The sequence below is a fragment of the Psammomys obesus genome, unplaced genomic scaffold (genome assembly GCF_907164565.1).
Source record: "Psammomys obesus unplaced genomic scaffold, mPsaObe1.curated_primary_1811, whole genome shotgun sequence".
Classification (NCBI taxonomy): Eukaryota; Metazoa; Chordata; class Mammalia; order Rodentia; family Muridae; genus Psammomys; species Psammomys obesus.
Genome location: NW_026596234.1, coordinates 10,607,761 through 10,620,495, shown reverse-complemented (window position 1 = coordinate 10,620,495; position 12,735 = coordinate 10,607,761). Strand labels below are relative to the sequence as shown.

The 12,735-nt window shown below is 46.4% G+C and overlaps 1 protein-coding gene across 5 annotated transcripts in view; it reads left to right on the top strand.

Moving 5' to 3' along the window:
- Slc9a8 (solute carrier family 9 member A8) overlaps nucleotides 1–12,735 on the top strand; it is a 57,346-nt gene that overhangs the window by 34,844 nt on the left and 9,767 nt on the right. For all 5 annotated transcript variants that reach the window (XM_055595947.1, XM_055595944.1, XM_055595945.1 and 2 more), the window contains 3 exons: nucleotides 2,901–3,039; nucleotides 5,125–5,230; nucleotides 12,083–12,199. In XM_055595947.1, coding sequence (XP_055451922.1) covers nucleotides 2,901–3,039; nucleotides 5,125–5,230; nucleotides 12,083–12,199 — 362 coding nt within the window. The remainder of the gene's footprint in view (nucleotides 1–2,900; nucleotides 3,040–5,124; nucleotides 5,231–12,082; nucleotides 12,200–12,735) is intronic.

Here is a 12,735-nt window from a genome sequence, read left to right as displayed (position 1 = left end):
AAAATCTATGGGTTACAGCACTCTAAGGCCTCCTGCCTGTGCTATGCACATTCCAGTTGGATTTGACTGCTTTTGTCCACAGTGGGCCAAAGAGAAGTAAAGTGCAAGGGTAAAGAGCAGGAATGCCATGGAGGATTCCAGAAAGGCTATCTTATGCCCCAGGCCTGAAGGCCAGTGAGCATTTTTAGAAAGAAACAGGAAGAATGGGAATAGAAGGTTGGTCCCCTTTTCATTGGCCTCTAAACTACCCAGCTGCTCTCCCTCCTAGGTTCTGAGGAGATGCTTGTCCACAGGTCTTTCCAAAGTGGTCAGGCATCTCACCTTTGCAAATGAAGTATGCAGTTCTTCATAGGAATGGAGGAAGGGCCTCCAGTTAGAGGTTGCTGCAAAGTAAAGCCCATTCTGGTTCTTCTTTAACTAGGTTATTTCTACGTTCATTCATTCATTTATTTAATGGTGTGGCAGTTTTGTCATTTGTTTTTGAGACAGTCTTACCAGTCTGGTTTTGAGGTTTCTGCAAAGTAAAGCCCATCCTGGTTCTTTTTTTAATTTATTTATTTGTTTGTTTGTTTATTTAGTGGTATGGCAGTTTTGTCATTTGTTTTTGAGACAGTCTCTCCTGTAAACCAGGCTGGTCTTGAACTCCTGCTCTTTCAATCTCCCAGTTGCTCATTTCTAGCTTTAATTAGCTGCTGTTACACTTTGTTCTTATGTCAGTTGCTGTGAAGGGCCCGACTTAGATCTTGATGGTATAAATCTGTTTTCATTTCTTTAGAGGTCCCAAGCCACCTGCTGGTCCTCAGCTATAACAACCAGTTAGATTTTTTGGCAGGCACCAAATTAGTCTATTCTAGCTGGAAATAAAGAGCTGAACTGCACAGTGAGAGATCTGGAATGGGGTGTGTTCCCGAGGGACACTAAGATGGATCACTAAGGGAATAAGTAGTTTATTGGGGAAGCTATTAACACCATGGACAGAGAAGCAAGCACAGTTAGGGATTCAGGAAACCTGTGTGAAGAGTTCTTACTCATTTTTGTTTTTGTTTGTTTGTTGAGACAGGGTTTTTCTGTGTACCCTTGGCTTTCTTGGAACTTGCTCTGTTGACCAGGCTGGCCTCAAACTCATAGAGATCCACCTGCTTCTGCCTTCTGAATGCTGGGATTAAAGGTGTGCATTACCACTGCCCAGCCAGGAGTTTCTTTAGTGTCCACTTCTGTTTAGTGTGTGTGTGTGTGTGTGTACTTGTACACACAGTCTGAATTTGGATCTCAGAACACTTCTTTCAGCAGTTGACCCTCAGGTTTTGCTGCAGGTGTCTCTGTCTTCTGCTTCATCTTGGTGGCTCCTGAGGACGGGTTTTTGTATTGTGAGACCTCTCAAAACTGTGTCATGTTCCTCCAGCCTGTGAAGCTTACCGGGAATCTGAGGTCACCTGGCCAAGCTGCTCTTTCATCAAAGATCATTCTCCTTGCAGGTGGAATAGCAGTTAGTGAAGCTGAATGGTTCATAGTTCTGTCAACTGGTTCCACAGGCACGTGCTGAGGCTCTTGAAAACCTGGGCTGTGATTAGGCCCAGAACACTCAGTGAATAGGATGGAGAGAGTACCGCTGTAGCCACCTTGCACTCTGAAGGAGAAGCTGTCTTTTAGGGACCTGGAAATGGGTTGGCCTCTGTGACGATCTCAGGAAAAGTGTCTGAGGGAAGAAGGGTACTGTCCCTAGGGACAGGTGAGTTAGCAGAGCCAGGGACGTCAGAGAATGACCTACTGGGAAACACCAGTGTCCATGTAGGCCATCACTGAGAGAAGAGATTGAGCAGAGAGGTCAGAGTAGTGCTGACACTTTGGAGAAGCTGGTACCTTGGCAAGTGTGTGATTTAGGGGATCACTTCGGCTGCTGATACAGTCCTGGCTGGAAGACAGGTGGGCATCCTTAGGGAAGAGGGATGGATCCAGGACAGAGAGCAGGAGACCTTTGAGAGTCTGATTTATCAAGAACAGCTCTTTTTTATTTTAAAAAAATAAGATTTATTTACTTATTTTTATGTATATGAATGTTCTATATGCACGTACACCTGCATGCAAGAAAAGGGCATCAGATGACATAGATGGTTATAAGCCACCATGTGGTTGCTGGGAATTGAACTCAGGTCCTCTGGAAGAGCAGACAGTGCCCTTAACTGCTGACCCATCTCTCCAGCCCAAACAGCTCTTTATTAATAGTGTTCTTCTCTTTGAGGACAAAGCAGTTGCTGACCTGCTTCCCACAGCTGCTTTGCTGGCACAATGAAAGGGAGGATCTTCCAGCTCCTCTCAGGGCTTCCTGAGTCCCCCTCTTAGCCTAAAGCTCTGACTCCTTTCCTAGCATCCGCCCACCCAACTTCCTGCCAGAGCCCCATCTGGAGTTTTACAGTAGGATTTCTATGCTCAGCAGTTGGCAGCTGAGGTCTTTGAGGGTGAACCGCTGACCCTTCCAACCCGCATCCTCCATGTACTTGAATGTTCCCACTCAAGCCTGTAGCCGTGGACACTGTTTCCTCAGCCTAGTAGGCCTCTTGCATGTCTTCATGCCCCTGTATTCTAAATGGAAGTCTAGTCTGTGCCTTGGGAACCTTCCTGGATTGTCCCTAACCCAGTCTGAGTTAGATGCCCACCCTTTTTCACAGCTCTGCCCTTCCCCCTCATTATCCAGGGCAGCTTCTAAGAACAGCCTTTGTCCTGTCCTCTGAGCCCCAGAAACCACTTCAGTGCCTGGACAAGTAGGTGGCCATAGACATCTCTAGTGGCGGGTGGGTTGAATGGTGGGAAAGGGAATTCTGGGAGAGGCAGTAAGTTATGCTCAGCTGATTCTAAGGACTGGGTCTATAGCACTGTTAATTTTCTGTTTCCTTTTCTCCTAGCACGGCTGAAGGTCTAACAAGAAAACATATGTCGGATGTCAGTGGGTGGCAAACATTCTCGCAGGCTCTTGACTACTTTCTCAAAATGTTCTTTGGCTCTGCAGCTCTTGGCACACTGACTGGCTTGATTTCAGCATTGATATCCTTTAAGCACGGGAGCACGAGGCACAGGGGTCACACTTGATGGCATCACTCTCACAGTTTTCTCTGCTTCCTCAGGAGCCCAATTTTAATGTAAAGTTTTGTTGAAGGAAGGTTTTGTGATAAATTGTGGTTTGAGAAATGCTGTAAGCCCAAGGACTCTTATGTATTTAACCTGTGAAGTGTCAGGACAGTTGGATTTCTCAAGACAGAAAGGCCCCTCAGCTGCCCTTGAACTTGGTGTCCTCAGATGACAGGGTTGCCTGTCACACTATAGGGTGCTCTCTCCTTTCTTTGACAGGGTTTCTCCGTGTAGCCCTGGCTGTCCTTCAGCTCACTATATAGATCAGGCTGGCCTCAACTCACAGATTCATCTACCTGCCTCTGCCTCCTGAGTGCTGGGAAAATGGCAAGGATACCAGTTTCAGAGCCACTCTGTTGGGTGGCAGATTTGATCTAGCATTCTGCTGCTGGAGGGTGAGAACCAAGTGCAGGTGACATTATTCCATCACTGTCTTGGTTTTTGCATCTAGAAAACTGGGAATTTTCTTAGAAACAGTAGCTTGTTGCAGATTTATTTTTAATTAGGGAGCAGGTAAGTGCATGTGGTGAGAGCACAGATCCCCTGGAGCTGAGTTGTTAGGAGTGGGGAAGCCTGGTGTGGGGGCGCATGGCTTTAGTCCCTTTAATCTCTGATCTTGAGATCATCCTGGTCTACATAGTAAGCTCCAGGACAGCCAAGGCTATGTAGAGGAACTCTCATTAAAAAAAAAAAAAAAAAAAAAAAAAAGCGGTTGTGATCTGTCTGGTTTGGGTGCTAGGAACTGAGCTTGGTGGGGTGGCTTTTAACCCCAGAGTTAGGCACTTCCCTGAAAGCCTTCCCATCCTTCCAGATAAACTCACCAGGGGAGGGGTTTTCACATTTTTAGGCTAGACAATGTCAGTGCAGTGTTTTCCTAGACGTAAGGCTCAGCAGTTAATTTACTGTCTGCCCTTAGAGAGGACCCAAGTTCAGTTCCCAGTACCCACATGACAGCTCACAACCACCTCAAACTCCAGTTCCAGAGGACCAGACACTTCTTCTGACCTCTGTGGGCACTGTATGTATGTGGTGCACAGACAGGCAGGCAAAACACTCACATACATAGAATGTAGACATTTTAAATTAAATTTTATTTTTTATAATTTATTCACTTTACATCCTGATTTTAGCCCCCCCCCCCCTTTGTCTCCTCCTGGTCACCCTCCCTCCTTCCCTCCCCTAGTCTTCAGAAAGGGGAAGCCCTCCTCCCCTACCATCTGACCCCAGCCTATCAAGTCTCATTAGAACTGCCTGTTTAGAACTTCCTAGGGGGAAGTGACCAAAGAGCTGGCAACTGAGTCCATGTCTGAGACAACCCCTGGTCCCCCTACTGGGAAACCCACATGGAGACTGAGCTGCCTTTTGGCTACATCTGAGCAGGGGCTAGGTCCTCTTCATATGTAAACATTTTTTTATAAAAAGAAAAAACCAAAAGTATGTTGGAGATAGTAATGCATGCCTGTAATCCTAGCATTCAGGAGACAGAGACAGAAGTATTCCTACAAGTTTAAGGTGAGCAAGGCTACATAGTAAGGTCCTGTCTGAGAAAGAGGCAAGAAAAGGAAGAAGGGGCAGAGAATAAAAAAAGAGGCAGCAGAGAGAGTGGGGAAGGATATGTGTCCAGGTTGGTAGTGAACTTGGCTGCCTTCAAGGAGCATATTTTGTAATGAATATTACATGGGAACTCAGCTGTAGTCGGGGCCTGGGAACATTGTCCCTCTGTTCCTAGGGGTGGCATGAGTGGTGTTGTGCAGGGGTAGGAAAGACAGGCCTTTTAGCAGGGCAGTGGGTCCCTGAGAGCAGGAGGTGCAGTGGGCCATGCCTGCAGCCCCAACCCTCTAAGTCAGCATTTCTGACTGTTTTGTCAGATCCTCATTTCTGTAATGAGGAATTTCCCACTGGAACCATGCTACAATCAGCATCTTTTGTGCCACTTGTCTCTGTGTCTGGCCAACGTCCATCTGGGGTCCCTGATCCTTTTTTCCTTGACACCTGTGCCACGTGCTGAAGCACATTGACCTGAGGAAAACGCCTTCCCTGGAGTTTGGCATGATGATCATTTTTGCTTACCTGCCGTACGGGCTGGCAGAGGGGATCTCACTCTCAGGTAAGCACCCAGCATGACGTAAGCACGGCTCAGGGTTTTGCCTGGTGATAGAAGTTTTGTCATGTGAGTTGCTTTCTCTTGGCAGAGACAAAGCACCTTTGTCTCTGATGGTCCCTGTTTTATCACAAGAAAGCAAGAGGTTGAGGAAGAGTATATACACTGTCCAGTGGGGGTAAGGGTTGAGGTGCAGGCAGATGGGTCAGGAATTCAAGCTCATCCTCCACCACATAACATATTCAAGGTTAATCTGGGCTACATGAATTCCTGCCTCAGAAATAAAAGCATGCTCCAGAAATGGTTCAGCAAGTGAAGGCATTTGCCACCAAGACTGAATCTCCATAGTGGAAGGTGAGAACCGATTCCAGAAGCTGCCTTCTGACCTGCCAACACACACACACACACACACACACACACACACACACACACAGATGATATAGATAAAGTAATCCTTTTTAAAAGGCAAGGGCTGGAGAGAGGGCTCGTTAGTAAAGTGCTTGCTGTGAAAGCAGGAGGACATGAGTTTGGATCCCTGTTGCTCAAGTAAAAGCTAGGTGTAGGAGTGTACATATGTCTAATGCCAGTTCTAGGGCGCTGAGACAGGAGGATTTGTTGGCCAGACAGTCTAGCAGAATTGATGAGATCAGTGAGAGACCCTGCATTAAACATGAGATCAGGGAGGAAGAGATCTGATAGCAGCCTCCACCTCCACATACATACCTGTGTGCAGATGCCCACAGAAGTACGAATAGTGTACACCGCACAGACGTGAAACAAAAACACACGTGCTGCTCTCACATCTGGAATTGGAGCAGTGATGTCTTGACTCCTGAACCTGCTTAACCCAACTCCCTCTAGCAAGTTTCTCATGAAACCACACGCTGCAACAAAATGTGGCCGCACCAGAACGTAACGGGGATTCTTAGACACATTAAATATATTGTTTATTTTGCTTTTCAAGATGAGAGTTTCACTAGGTGCCCAGGATAGCTTTGAACTAGAAATAGTCCTGCCTCTGTCCTCCTTGGCTCCAGTTGACTCCTTATTCAGAGTTGCCAGGCAGGTAGTGAGGTTGTGAAATTCAAACAGTGGCTGCCTGCACCCCCAAGGAGAAGGCACATACTTTCCAGCTGCATACGCTGGGTTGTGGTCCCTGACGAGGTGGCCCTGAGCTGTAGGAGAAGAGGCTGTCCACCAAGCACTGGCTTCTTTGGACTCAGCAGCCTCTGTCTGTCAGCTTTCTGCCCCAAGTGGTGTGGCTACTGTGCCCACTCTTTGTCAAGCTGTAAAGGCACCACCTGGATGTGGAGGCTGTGCAGTTCTAGAGCAGACCTCATGCCTTGTCCCCATGTTCAGGTTCAGCTGAATGGGGAGGGCTCTGCTTGATGCCAGGACCCCACCTTTAGTTAAGGGCTGTGTGGGGACCTATTGAGGAAGAGAAGCACCACACAGCCTGGGCTCTGCTATGGGAAAGCTTCTTTCAACTGCACTGGGGCTGGCATCCCTGCTCTAAACAGCCATTATATATGGAGTTCTGACAGGTGCATGTAGTCACATGACCCTTGCCAGATGTAGAGAAGGCTTTGCCCCATACTATTCTCTGTGTCTTCTTCAGGCACCATGTCCTGCATTGTTAATAGTTCTTTCTCAGTGTCACTAGGTAAAATCGTGTGACATGTAGTCATCAGTACCTGATTGACTCTTTGATAGTGGTGGCAGGAAGCACCACCATCTCACCATTCGAGGAGGTGTCAGGCTTTTCCACCTTGGTGTGTGAGAACATTCACAAATGTTTTCGTTTACGTGGGTGAATACTTAAGAATGAGGTTACTAAGCCATATGATACATACCAGTTTTACTTTTATCAGCAACTGCTGAGTATTTGAAAGTGACCTGTTCCACTCTGGGGTAGGGGCCAGGGGGTGGCACATGGTCTTAATCTCAGCACTCAGGAAGCAGAGGCAGGGGGATCTCTGAGTTCCAAGATAGCCAGAGCTACGTAGAGAAACCTTGTCTTTGGGGGAGGGGGCGCGGGGGAAGTGATCAGTTCCTTCTTTTCCAGCAGATCATGGGTATATAAAAATTTTTTTAAAAATTAATTTTTGCAATTTTTTTATGTGTAGCTAATCCATGTCTTCCCAGAAGTGAGCCCAGTAGCACCATTCCTCCCTTTGCTTTCTTTGCTATATAGGTGATGGTTACAGTGTGTTTGTCTGACTCTTGGGTGGTGGTCTGTGTATGGAGAGGGTTCATGGACAGACTCCTGAGCTGTCCCTTGGAGTGCCCATCTGAACTCTCCTATAGCCCCAGAACTGGCCAGGTGTCTATACTCTCCCTTGGTCCAGCCATTTCCCACATTAGGAGTCAAATGCACAAGTGAAAGCTGTTGGTCAAACTCAGCATCCACTTGTTTATCCACACAGAAGAATGGTAAACATTTGCATCAGTCACTCCCATTAGACCTTTAGAAGTTTCTGGTAAGAAACAGATTCCCATCATCTCCGAAGTAAAGACAGGCCTGCCCAGCATGGCTGCATCAGCCTGATGAAGAACTAACTTCATCTGTCCTGTGGCCACTGGTACTCCATATGGAGTGTTCTTGGTTTTCTTACCCCCGGTTCAGTGCACCTTGGCCACCTACTGCCTTTTGCCCAGACTGCCCTCTGCTGGAGCTGAGCAGGGCTGTCCTGGGACAGCTCCCCCCTGAGCCTTTGCTCTCTGGAGCAGGTATTTACAGTCCCTCCTGCCAGTCATAGCAACCACACTAGGATAGCTGGAGTGATGATCTGGCTGATGATGGCATTGTAGCCTGGGATTCTAGTCGGTAACATTCATCAAGATGAGAAGCATGTTGATGGTCCCAATCTAAGCCAGCCTTGTGAGCACTGAAGGAACTGAGAGCCCGAGACTACTGCCTGCTATGCCCTTCCTCCTAGTCCATGTGTGCTTCTTGGGGGTGGTTGCTGCTACAGTACTGGGCATGACATACCAAAGTTGCACCCCTGCCTGCTGTCACTTTTTTGTAAATTTTTTTTCAGCTTTTTAAATTTTGTTTACTGAGAACAGGATCTTTCTGTTATGTAGGTCTGACTGTCTTAAAACTCATCACAGATCCTCCTGCCTCTGTATCCCAAGTGCTGGAACTAAAGGTGCATGCCACCATGCCTGGCTAGATTCTTTCTGCCTTTTTCTTTTTTCTTTCTTTCTTTCTTCTTTCTTTTCTTTCTTCTTTCTTTCTGTATTTTCTTTTTCTCTCTCTTTCCTTTTCTTCCTTCTTTGTCTCTTTCCTTCCTTTCTTCTTTCCTTCTTTCTTCCTTCCTTTCTCTCTCTTTCTTCTTCCTTTTTCTTCCTTTCTTTCTTTTTGCGTGTGATTGTGCAGCACGTGGGTGCCTGGTAGTGGTGGATGGTTGTTAGCTACCATGTGGGTGCTAGGACTCAAATGTCTGGTGTCTGTTGTAGCAAATAAATGGTGTTAGGCTATGTAATGTTTATTACTAGCCCTAAGATGATCATGATGGTATTATTTAACCCACCATCACAAGTAATAAGACACAGACAACTGTTAGATTTTATAATTGCCGGTTTACCTTGGGGCAGGCAGATATTTCATCTCTGCTGGCTCAGAAACCTTACCATCCATCTGCCCCCTTCCAGTGCCATATGCCTCAACTACCCTCATCTGGTCTACCACTCATAGTCCCAAGATACTTGCTTCTATTCTTCATCTGGGCCTTTCTATGCCATTCTTGGAGTTCTTCCTCTCAGCACATGTGTTTTGTTTTTGTTTTTTTTTTCCTCCACAGTAACCCATCATGGCGTCTTCCTTCCTCTTCTCTTCCCATCCATCTGTCTCCTGTGATTCACCTGTCCTCTCTAAACCCCGGAATCTTAGCCATGCCTACCCCATTCTTCCCTGCACAGGTATAGGCCATTTAATCAACCAGTCAGGTTTGTTTTAGGCAGATTTACAAAACAAGGATAGGTGTAACCAGACCTCGAGGGCCAGTAACATGCATCCGACCAACCGCCAACAAGTGTCGGAAACCAGATGCTGACCCCAAGGTGCTGCAAGGCAAATTTTTAATTTTTATGGCTGGGTAGGACATACACAGTCCTTGGGAGCAGAAGAATGAAAGCAGCTCAGACCAGACACAAAAAGGCCTTTTTTATGGCAAATGAGCAAGTGATTAAGAAACAAACAAAGAAACAGAATTTTGCAGTTATTTTTATGATTATAGTAAAGGTACATGTTATGGGTTTATGGTCATACAGTTAACATACCATGAAACATTTTATGGTCAGTTCTCAGAACAATGGAAATAATTTGCAGTATGTAATTCAATTCACAAGATTATTGAGGAAGAACAAATCAAAAAAATACCAAGTTGACCTCTAGCTAAGGACATGATCAAAGTCTAACATTGTTTAACTAAAAAGAAAAATGGAGTCAGCTTTTCTTTAATACAAACCCAGGTCCTTTGCAAGAGTGACAAGTACTCTTAACGGCTGAGCCCTCTCCAGCCTTCTGGTGTTGCCTTGTCTTAACAGCAGGACCAGGGAGGATTGGCTGTCTTGGAGAACAAGGGCACAGAGAACAGGTGACGCTTGGGAGTGCTTTGGGTTGTTTGTCCAATGCAGCAGGGATTGAGTGGGTCCTCAGGCTCTGGGAAGCCTACTTTGTACTCAAGAAGCAAGAGAGCAAGCCCCGTGCCTTCCCTTTGCCCATCTGTTCCAGACTGTCTCCTTGTCTGTCCCCTTTGGTAGGCAAAATGGAAGTATAAAGGAATGTGCTACTTCCTGGGAGGTTGGGGGGTAGAACATTCCAGTCCTCCTGTCATGAACACAGTAGAGCCCTATGAGGATTTCAAAGAACAGGTAGCCTGTTTTGCAGGACCTTGCATGTGGTCAGCTCAGAGACTAGTCTGTGACACAGCTGTGTGGTCTTCGCCTTTTCCAAGTGCAGTTAGCCAGTTAAATGGTTTCTCTAAAATGGTACAAGTGAATTAAAACTTGATTTATAAAGTTTTATTTTCGGTTTATATGTATTGGCTTCTTGTTCAGTGGCTTCTAAAAAAACCTCAGCTTCCCTCTGCCTAGATGGGGCTCTGATAAAAGAACCTGTGTGGAGCCTCCAAGTGGCAAGGGGAGCAGCTGCCAGGCACTGATGGGGGGAAGCCCTGGGGGAGCACAGAGGTCTGAACCCTGGAAGAAACATTCGCTTATCTTCCTGAGTAACAGGTCATTCTTTGTCTGAGAATTAGAGTGAATGTTATGTTTTGTTTTGTTTTGAGACAGGGTTTCTCTGTGTAGCCTTGGCTGTCTTGGACTTGCTTTGTAGACCAGGCTGGCCTTAAACTCACAGATCCACCTGCCTCTACCTCCCTGAGTTCTGGGATTACAGACGTGCACTACCACACCTGGCTGACTGAGTGTTTTAAAGTGTTTTTTATAAAAGAAAAATCCGGGGTTGGAGAGGTGGCTCAGTGGTTAAAAGCACTAACTGTTCTTCGGCCTTCAAATCCCAGCACCTACATGGCAGTTCACGACTGTCTGTAACTTCAAGATCTTATACCCTCACACTGATATACGTGCATGCAGAACACCAATGCACATAAAAATGAAAATAAATAAATTGTTAAAAAAGAAAAATTCCAAACATTTGATTTTACAAATTAAGACTCAGGAGCCTTTCTATTCAGCTTACATCTCAAAAAGCCAAAAGCCCTTTTCCATGATGTCTTCTCTTAATGTTCCTCCTTTTTCATTCCTGTAAGCTGGTTTCTTGTTGAGCTAACTTTATTTAATCGTGTTTACAGAAAGCTTTTGGATTAAAGGTATGTGCTAGAGCTGAGCCACACAACCAGAAACAAGTTTTTACAGTTCACAATCTTGGGGTTGACAAAGGGATCAAATATCCTGCAACATTAAAGGTCCATCCAAAGGCTCTACCCTTTACACCCAGGACCTTGGGCTCTTCACCTCTGGATACAACACCAGCTTCTCATCCCAGCCTTTAAGCTAAGTTCAGTGATGCTCTCAGCTGTTGAGCTGATACTGTGATGTTCAGGTCCCACGGTTCATCTTCCATTCACCCCTGACTGTTGAGGGAGTAGGCACTGCACCTACAGTTGAGGGGAAGCCACCTGGCCAGTGTCACCAGCTGGCAGAGAGAGAAGGGGTCCTGGCCATTTCTCTGTAGCTTCTGGAAGGCCTAAGGTTGTGTATCCACCCCCACTCTCAGTCACCCCTTTCTCCTCCTCTCTCTCCTCCCCCCTTCTGTTCCTTCTCATTCCCCTCCCTCCCATCTTACTCACTTTCTTTGTCTACTCATTTTTGACGTAGAGTTTCATGTAGCCCAGCTGCCCTCAAACTTGCTGTTTAGCCAAATTCTGATCTTCTGACGTCTGGGATTGCAGATGTATGTGCCATCACATCTGGTTTGTGCTTCTCGGGGGGACCCAGGGCTCCTTGCTTGCTAGACAAACAGTCTACCAACTGAAGCTGCATCCTTCTTTCTTTCTGTATTCTTTTTTCCTTGTTACATGTAGTGGGTGTTTGGCCTGAATGTGTGTCTGTGTATGCTGCATACCTGGTGCTCATGGAAGCCAGAATAGGATGTAGAATCCTCTGGAATTTAGTGACATAGTTGAAAGCTGCTTTGTAGGTGCTGGGAAACAAAACGTAGGTGCTCTGGGAGAGCAGCAGTGCTCTTTTCTCTGAAAGATCTTTCAGCCCCTTCCATTTTCTTCCACCCCCTAATACTTGGGGTTTTGTGGATTTGGGGAAGAGTGTTATGGGATTTGCACATCTGTCCCCGTGCTCTGTGTCATGTGTGCTCTCTCCCTCTCTCTCCAGGCATCATGGCCATTCTGTTTTCGGGCATTGTGATGTCACACTACACACACCATAACCTCTCCCCAGTCACCCAGATCCTCATGCAGCAGACCCTCCGGACCGTGGCCTTCCTGTGTGGTGAGTCCCACCTCCGATTTGCCACACAAACTGGGATTCCTGCCCTGCTAGTGTGATGCTAGAATTTTTCCCTGGCATCAGGACCCAGAATCCTCCAAGCCCAAGCCAGTACCTTGCTCCTACCTCTAGGGTTGGCTCCTTTGGCTTTGTGATTTCATAAAAGACATGAAACACCTAAAAATATGGATGTTTGGTGGCTTCAGTTTATGGCCCAAAGTAGAACTGTGGCTAAACATTTCAGGTGTATAATGTGGAAATATCCACAGATATTTCCTGGAAATGATGCTGAGGACGGTTAAGGTAAAGTTTCAATAGCTTTGTGAACTAGGCTTTCCAGCTAGGGCACTGTGAGTTTATAAGCGAGGGTGTCCTGATACCGGGGGGCTCCAGAGCTGCATCCCCTAGCCTGAACATTCGGTATTTTTGTTAAGCTGTAGCAATTGAAGCTTCTTTCTCCTCCATCTTTCTATGAAGCCACGCCTGTTCACACCTGTGTCACCCTCAGACATCCCTCTAAACTTGACACATGCATAGAC